This window comes from Galeopterus variegatus, unplaced genomic scaffold (assembly GCF_000696425.1).
Source record: "Galeopterus variegatus unplaced genomic scaffold, G_variegatus-3.0.2 Scaffold4803, whole genome shotgun sequence".
NCBI classification, from domain to species: Eukaryota; Metazoa; Chordata; class Mammalia; order Dermoptera; family Cynocephalidae; genus Galeopterus; species Galeopterus variegatus.
In genome coordinates, this window is record NW_007730914.1 from 38,654 (window position 1) to 47,886 (window position 9,233).

Genomic DNA, 9,233 nt, shown 5'->3' on the forward strand with positions numbered 1-9,233 from the left:
GGGGTCCCGGACCGCCCGCCGCCGGCCCCCGTGACAGCCGCAGCCTCACCGCGGATTCGGGCTCAGGCCCGGCGTCGGAACGCGGTGTTCCGGGCCAAGTGGACTTCTACGCGCGCTTCTCGCCGTCCCCGCTCTCCATGAAGCAGTTCCTGGACTTCGGTGAGTACGGCCCGGGCTTCGGCCTTTGTGCGCCGTCCCGGGCGGGAGGCGCAGCCGCTAACCCGGCCCGCGCTGGCCCCTCGCCTCAGGCGCACCCCTCCTCCTCAACGTTTCCTCCCCCAGCGCCTTAGGTGCTTCATTCCTCCCTCGCGGTGCCGGCGCTTGCAAGCGGCGTAGATAACTGGGGGCGCGTGGCTTTTTACTGTGCATTGTGGAAAACAGACCGGGAGGGCAGCTGGCGGAATGACCTCCCTCCTTTCTGCGCACGTGAGCAGGTGCGACCAGGACCCTTCCGAGAGCGGAGCTCGGGTGAGAGGCCAGAGCGTGGACACCTCCGGAAATCGCAGTAATCATAAATGCCAGGTTTTGCATATGACAATTGCATAGAATTGGCATGATGATAGGGAAGGCAGGTTATAACTGGCCCGATGTTTCTTAGAATGTTTTCCTTGCTAGTGCCTTAAGAGTGTTTTCACCAACAGCACGCTCAGTTCATCATCAGCAAGTAAGTCTTGAGCACGTGTAAAAGTGCATGAGTACAAGATGCCGTGGAGTTTACCACATTTTACCCTGGTTTTCTCTAGAAAACATGCACAGATTGTGTAAGTAATTGCAAAGTTGGGCATTTAACTTTGACTTCTCACATGGGAGCGATGAGGAGAAAAGAGAAAACTCTAATATAAACTTTAATAAAGTCATAAAGTTTAAATAGAAAAATTTATCTTCTGCAGTGCGAATGCCGTTAGGTCACTAACATCAGTAGTGGGCTTGAAAGATACAGTGTGGCTGGCATCTTTATCTTAAAGATGTGGTTTACAGTGGCAAAGTTTTTAGCTCAAACTCCTTGGTTTTTGTTTTTACTTTAAAATGAATCTGTGATGAAGGGGTGAATTTGACCTTGTTCACAAGTATGCCATTAAACTTATACAAGATATTCTCCTTTAGTACAGTAATTCCTGCTATTGTCAATGTATATTTTGCTACGGTTGTCTCTGCTAAAGCAGCAAGACTAAATTGGTGAGTTTAAAATGCATTATTAAAATAATAAGACTTTTTAGTTTATCTTTAAATGGTGCTGCTTGACAGAGGACATTTCTACAACTGTTCTGCTTAGCATCCTGATATAGGAGTGGAAAAAGGGGCAGGTGACTTTCTAGAAATCAGGCAATTGAATAGGACTTACTTGAAGGTGGTTGCTGAACAGGCATTTGTGGTTTTTGCTTTCTGTGGCCTAAAAGCACTCCTCTGCACTTTCTCTTTTCTTATGGTAATTAGTGGTTCTATATGGAACCAGTGAATCTTCCCATGTAGTGGTTAGAATTTTCCTGTTTCTTAGACAGGTATGCACTCTTTATAAACCTAGCATTTCTAAATGATAGCAGCAACAAGGGATTTGGGATAGGCTCTTCCAGGTTCTACTGGATTTTTTTTTTTTTTGTCCTTTTCGTGACCGGTAAGGGGATCGCAAGCAACCCTTGGTGTGGTGTCGCCGGCACCGCGCTCAGCCAGTGAGCGCCGGCCAGTCCTATGTAGGATCCAAACCCACGGCGGGAGCGTTGCTGCGCTCCCAGTGCCGCACTCTCCCGAGTGCGCCACTGGGCCAGCCCCAGGTTCTACTGTTAATTAGACTCTGAGACCTGCTCAGACATGCACAAGTTACCTTAGTTCTAAAATAGGAGATCACTGTAAGGATGCAGTAAGGGAGATAGAAAAGTACAGTATCTTAACTGATGTACCGAGCCATTGGAATGTCAGGAATTTGGAGGTCATTCTGGATGCTTCATAACTGGGGACTGGGTATCTCATCCCTCAGCTCCTTCAGCCATGGATATTTTTGCCTCCTATTTGCTGCCCCATCATTATGGTGATTCTACCACACTGTCCTTGCCAGATAAGCTCCCTCTGTTTCTCCCTTCCTCCTTTCTTCTGCTGCCTTTTGGCTTCCACTTACCGCTGTTCCCACCGTGTTTGGTTTCAGGGTCGGTGAATGCTTGTGAAAAGACCTCATTTATGTTTCTGCGGCAAGAGTTGCCTGTTAGATTGGCAAATATAATGAAAGAGATAAGTCTCCTTCCAGATAATCTTCTCAGGACGCCATCTGTTCAAATGGTACAAAGCTGGTAAGATTCCCATCTTGTGTTTACAATTTCGAAAGAGTTATGGACTTTACTCAAGGTTAAAGCAAGTGCTTTGTTACTCTGCAGTGAGATCTTAAGATAGTAGCAGTACTCCTCCTTATCTTTCTTTTTTGGTGTGTCTGTCTCCTGAATCCTAGACTCTATCACTTCTTGATTTTGAGAAAAACAGAACTGCACTGAAATACAGATACCAAATTTAAGATTTGTGTTATTAAATTTGAAGGGATGTTATAATATAAAAAAAACCTTACCATTTGTTTGTGGCTAGGTATTTATATGTAGAATATTACCTTTAGTCCCTTTAACAATCCCGCATGGTAGATATTATTTCCACTTTACAGATGAGGAAGTGGAGGCACATATGTGGGTACTTCAAAAATTTCATAGAAAAATGGAATTAGAATATAATATGAATCTTTCCATGAACTTTTTGAAGACCCCTTGTATAGTGGATCTAGGATTCAAACCCAGATTTGTCTGTTTCTACTATACCATGCTGTAGTCAGAATGGTGAAATGTATGAAAGGGTATAAATATTTTTAGTAAAGTGAGTTTATTTTATTGAACTGTATCTTTTTTAAAGTCACAAAAGTTAAAACTTTTATTTCTTCCATTTTAAAACACTTAGAAGTTATTGGAATTACATACAAACTGTGATCTCTCTTCCCCAAAATGGCAGAGTTGTTGAGGGTATGCAGTCATATATGGCCACCTGTATACAGCCTTTGTTGTTAATGTTATTAATTTAAAAGTGTTATTCTCCTAAGGACTCTAAATTTCAAATAAAAGAGTCAGCCAGAATTAAGTCCTAAGTGGAAAATATTTAGCTGCAAGACATTTCCCAATTATGATTCATGGAGATTCTAGTTTTCTTTTTGTAGATATTATAGTTTTTGGGAAAGGCTGATCTAACATCAATTTTAAAAAGTAAGTGAAAGAAGTCTGACTGCTGTATATGATAATCAGATGCTATCTAGTCCAAGTATGGAACAATTATAAATGTGGTTTGAGTGAGAGCCATTTGTTTAGGAATTACGATGGAAGGAGAAAATATAATTTTCTATGAAAGTTTTTTTCTGTTTTTAAAAATTCTTCATTAAAAATAGAGTATGCTACTTTTTGAAATCTGGTTTGTGCTTGGCACATTATAGGTACACAAGTATCTCTTGAATTAATAGTTCTTCTTGCTAGTGAAGAAAAAATTAAGGGTTAAAGCAAAACAACAGCTATCAGAATCACTTGACTTTGGAATGTAGTGAGGCATATTGCTTGTCAGAAACAGCTTTCCAAACCAACATATGGATTTACAGATTTTTAAAACACTTTCATTGCTCCTGGATGCCTGCTAAGTTAGGGCAGTTGTAGATAAAGTCTCACAGACAAGCCAAGCAGACCATATACTGTTGAAGAAGGCAATTGAATAGTAGCAAGGTATTTTTAGCTCTCGCCCTGCAATGCCATTGTGCTTGACTGCCCTTGAGAAAGTCATTTGGCCTTCTTCATTCTGCTCATTCCTTAGCAGATGCTTGGCTACCTTGAATTGTGTAATAAAAACCTACATTTTCATGACTTTTGTGTTTTTGTTCAGTACTGCTTAGAAGAACCATGTGAAAGATTGTAGACTTTCAATATATACTTGTTCATTGAACATAAACATCTGAAATTAAGGTTTTGAAGTATAGACACTTAAGTTAGATTCTTAAAGCAAAGTAGTCTGGCCTCATTTTATTGAGAGAGACTAAGACAAGTCTCATTTGCCCAAGAACACATAGTTATTGGTGACAAATTCAGTTTTCATGATCATCAGTATTTATACTGTAATGTACAGTGGTAAATTTTAAAAATTTAAAAACTATTTTAGGGTATTGAATTTTAAAAAGGAGTAGGAAATCTTAAAATTCGTAAATCAAATTTGACCTATGCTTTTAAGAGAAAATGTGCACCTTCTACTGATTTGTGCCTGACACTTTGCTCAAATGTGAATGGGTGTAAAAATTTTACTTCAGCATAATTTATAGCGAGCGGTATTCTAAATTAAAAATTATAAAATGTTAAAAATAACTTTTGAGCTAATTTTCACGATATTGAACTTTCAGAATATAAAAGAACAAACTTTCCCTATTGGTTTGAATTTTAGGTATATTCAGAGTCTTCAGGAGCTTCTTGATTTTAAGGACAAAAGCGCTGAAGATGCTAAAGCTATTTACGAGTAAGTATGCTGTTTTGACCCTGTTCTGAACACAGTTTTATATCCTTTAAACACCATATAAAAATGTGAATACATTAAGCATAATCCTGCTATTGGGTCATCCAGTGGGTTGATTCTCCCCTCCAAAGCTCATGTGGAACTTAGTTTCCAGTATGGCACTTGAAAGGTGGGCCTTTAAGACGTGATTGGATTGTGAGGACTGTGCTCTCATGAATGTATTAATCTATTCATGGAGTAATGGGTAATGGTTTAATGGGTTATCAGGGAATAGACTGGGGGCTTTATAAGGGGAGCAAGTGAGCACATAAAAGTGCTCTTCCCCCTCCTCAACATGTGATACCCTGCATCATCCCGAGACCCTGTAGAGTCCCAACCAAGAAGACCCTCACCAGAATACCCAGTTTCAGGTATTCTATTATAAGGGACAGAAAACAGACTAATACAGGTCACGTTAGAGAACTTGATATTAACTTTTAGGTTCCTGCTACTTTAGAACATGTGGTTGTATATGTATCTGTAGCAGCGCATATAGGCAAGGCAACTAACATAAATCAGAAAATTGGATTGTGCATAAAAAATGTGTCATGTTCCTATTTATTATAACAAGACAAATTTGGTGGAAATTTAGATATGGCCTTAATGCCACTTGAATGGTTAACCTGGACTGTTAACCACGCTCCTTCTAAAGGACAGACACCCTCAGCTCCAGCTGATCATTGCCATGTAAAACTGCTGTCCAGATCATCTGATGGTTTTCTGATTTTAAAGAAGGGCTACAAGTCTATTTTTTTAATGTAAAATATCCAAATTTTTGAAAGATTGGCAGCTAGTTAAAAAATTCTAAAAACACTGGAGGTGTATAAAAACTCGACTGTAGGTCTCTAGTTTATGACATGTAGTCTGTAAGATAATGTAAGTAATATGACCAATTTAATAACCAGCATACCAGAGTTGGTAAACCCAAGTAGTCACCTCAGGCAGTTACCTGCTTATTCCAATGAATGTTGCTCAAAACGTAACAACCATCTCTCATTCTCAGAGTCTGTTACACATTTTTTGGACTGTCTTTAAAGGGGACAGTGACACTTCATTTTGAAAACATGATTTTGATCTGACAGCATTCATCAGGAGTTCACTCTGTGCCTAGGTAAAGAGCAGACTTTATATGAATGATGTCATCTAATCTTTAAAACAACTCTATTCAGATAATGCTGTTTTTGCACAAAGAGGTTCAGTAACTTAAGGTTATATAGCTAGCAAATGATAGGACCAGGGTTTGAACCCAAGCAGTCTTACTTAAAAGTAACATTATGCTATAGAACCTTCTGAAAACAGCCATTTATAGCTGGACTTAGAAAATAAGGTGAGTAGTAAAGCAGAATAATACTGTTTCTTGCTTTTAAAAGAGAGAGAGAGAAAGTCAACAAAGAGGTAACTAAAATGATAAGTTGTTTGTTGTTTTTGAAGAGTTTTGTTGTTTGTATATATAGCTAGCAAATGATAGGACCAGGGTTTGAACCCAAGCAGTCTTACTTAAAAGTAACATTATGCTATAGAACCTTCTGAAAACAGTTAGCCATTTATAGCTGGACTTAGAAAATAAGGTGAGTAGTAAAGCAGAATAATACTGTTTCTTGCTTTTAAAAGAGAGAGAGAGAAAGTAAACAAAGAGGTAACTAAAATGATAAGTTGTTTGTTGTTTTTGAAGAGTTTTGTTGTTTGTATTTTGGTTTGACAATTTGGTTTTGAAGCTAATTACGAAGTAGGAATTCTAAAAATGTTTTGAGCAATGGGAACGTCACTGGAATAAGTTCATAGCACTCAATATATGATGACTCTGAATGGGAAAGCACTCATTTGGAAATGTAAATTCTGATGGGTATGTTAGAAGATTGGTTTTGTTACTTCATAATTAAGATGTCTTTCCTCTTTTTTAATTCTTTAAATTAACCATGCATTGTCTTCTAAGTGACAGAAATGGGAAGGCTGAATGATTTGAAAAATTGTTTTTAATTCAATGGTCTACTCTTCTGCTCCCANTTTAAAACAACTCTATTCAGATAATGCTGTTTTTGCACAAAGAGGTTCAGTAACTTAAGGTTGTATAGCTAGCAAATGATAGGACCAGGGTTTGAACCCAAGCAGTCTTACTTAAAAGTAACATTATGCTATAGAACCTTCTGAAAACAGCCATTTATAGCTGGACTTAGAAAATAAGGTGAGTAGTAAAGCAGAATAATACTGTTTCTTGCTTTTAAAAGAGAGAGAGAGAAAGTCAACAAAGAGGTAACTAAAATGATAAGTTGTTTGTTGTTTTTGAAGAGTTTTGTTGTTTGTATTTTGGTTTGACAATTTGGTTTTGAAGCTAATTACGAAGTAGGAATTCTAAAAATGTTTTGAGCAATGGGAACGTCACTGGAATAAGTTAATAGCACTCAATATATGATGACTCTGAATGGGAAAGCACTCATTTGGAAATGTAAATTCTGATGGGTATGTTAGAAGATTGGTTTTGTTACTTCATAATTAAGATGTCTTTCCTCTTTTTTAATTCTTTAAATTAACCATGCATTGTCTTCTAAGTGACAGAAATGGGAAGGCTGAATGATTTGAAAAATTGTTTTTAATTCAATGGTCTACTCTTCTGCTCCCATCTTGTAAACTCATAGCATGAATGAAGTTAGAATTCTCCTTTTCTGTTCTAAGTTGTTCTTTCTCTCGTTGAACCCAACAGAATAGTTACAAAATAGACAGGCTTTATTAGCTCATTCATCTTGATTCCTTACAGAGCATGTATTACCCAGGAGCAACTGCTCTGTCTTCCTATACAGAATGTCCCTGAAATACCATCCCCATAGTGAATACTCAGATGATCTTAGTTGATAATGGTTAAAGAAAACCCTTAATATTTATAGCGTTATGTTTTGTGGCAGCATCACTCTTAGGAGTACAAGAAAAGAATTAAATTTAGAAAGTTTGATTTTGGAGGTCCTTACATCTTCATCTTCATTTTATGATCTGAAATATATTTAAATAAGTGTAGGAATACATGCACTGATGTTCCTTTTACTGAATTAGGGATTTCTTGTCTGGTATAGTTGGTTAAACTTACGCTTTAGTATTAAATTCACTTGTCAGAATATTTGGCTTTTTTGATAGATGCATTTGTTTAGCTTTACAGATACTGTGATACGGATCAGGAACCGACACAATGATGTCATTCCCACAATGGCCCAGGGTGTGATTGAATACAAGGAGAGCTTTGGGGTGGATCCTGTTACCAGCCAGAATGTTCAGTACTTTTTGGATCGATTCTACATGAGTCGCATTTCAATTAGAATGTTACTCAATCAGCACTGTAAGTGTCCTGAAGTCAGAAAAGAAGCTAAATAAAATGTGTTGGTATATTTTAAATTTATTTAGAAAACTTCCATTTAGGCAGAACATTTAGTTTTACTTTTTTTCTTATTAAGAAAAATAAACAGACTGCCATATAAAGCAGATATTTTTATTTCATGTAAAATAACTATGTTTATGCTTAAGGAAACTATTGTTCTACTATTTGCTACCATTTAGAGAAAAAGTATTCAAATCTGGAAAAGGGCATTAGGTAGTTTAGCTTATTTTGTTTGTTTTTTATTTTTTGATAGCTTTACTGTTTGGTGGAAAAGGCAAAGGAAGTCCATCTCATCAAAAACACATTGGAAGCATAAATCCAAACTGCAATGTAGTTGAAGTTATTAAAGGTAAACACTTATGAAATATAAAGGTAAATACTTATGAAATATATTTGCATCCTTTCAAAAAGGATGCAAACATCAAAATTGTTGAGTTTTATTCTTGCTATTAAAGCAACTGTTTGTATCATAAGACAAAATGTTAGGAACAAATACATGGGCTTGAAAATAACTTTATATCATTAATTGTGCTTTATGTATGGTATGAATATTTTATTGATACAATTCTTTATTAAAGGAGAGTTTGGTGATACTATAGAGGGTGTCTGTTTCACTTCAAAAAATTCATGTCCCTACTCCTCCCTTTCTAATTCCTTATGCTAGGAGCAGCAATTCATAACAGTTTGGTTTGCATCTTTCCACACTTTTTTGTTTATACCACATATACACCTACATGTACATAATTGTTGGTTTTACATTTTTTGTTGTTTTTAGAAAATGGGGTGTTCTGTAAGTTTTCTGCAAGTTTGCTGACATCTTACCATGTCAGTACATATGGATATAACCCAAGTTTTTGAATGACTATAGGGAATGTATCGATATGTATTAATCCATCCTCCTGTTGTTTTAAGTTTTTTCTATTACCAGCAATACTGCAGTGAGCATTCTTAGGTATATGCTGACTTTTGCTGGTATTTTAGAAGGCAGCATTCCTAGAATTAAAATCATTTAAATGAATTTAAAAATCTGATACTGAAGGGATACTCCCATGTTCATCGCAGCTCTGTTTACAATAGCCAAAGTATGGAACCAACCTAAATGTCCATCGAAGGATGACTGGATATGGAAATTGTGGTATATATTCACAATGGAATACTACTCAGCCATAAAAAGAAATGAATTTCTGCCATTTGCAGCAACATGGATGAACTTGGAGAAAATTATGTTAAGTGAAATAAGCCACACACAGAAAGAGAAATACCACACGTCCTCACTTATAAGTGGGTGCTAAGAAAGAGGGAAAGAAAGGAAGAAAAGACCACAATAATG

General features: G+C 37.1%; 1 protein-coding gene across 1 annotated transcript in view; it reads left to right on the top strand.

Moving 5' to 3' along the window:
- The first annotated feature begins 92 nt into the window (after window positions 1-92).
- PDK1 (pyruvate dehydrogenase kinase, isozyme 1) overlaps window positions 93-9,233 on the top strand; it is a 34,398-nt gene continuing 25,257 nt past the window's right edge. Inside the window, exons 1-5 of the mRNA XM_008588408.1 lie at window positions 93-159; window positions 2,138-2,279; window positions 4,435-4,506; window positions 7,680-7,864; window positions 8,157-8,252. Coding sequence (XP_008586630.1) covers window positions 138-159; window positions 2,138-2,279; window positions 4,435-4,506; window positions 7,680-7,864; window positions 8,157-8,252 — 517 coding nt within the window. The 5' untranslated portion in view covers window positions 93-137. The remainder of the gene's footprint in view (window positions 160-2,137; window positions 2,280-4,434; window positions 4,507-7,679; window positions 7,865-8,156; window positions 8,253-9,233) is intronic.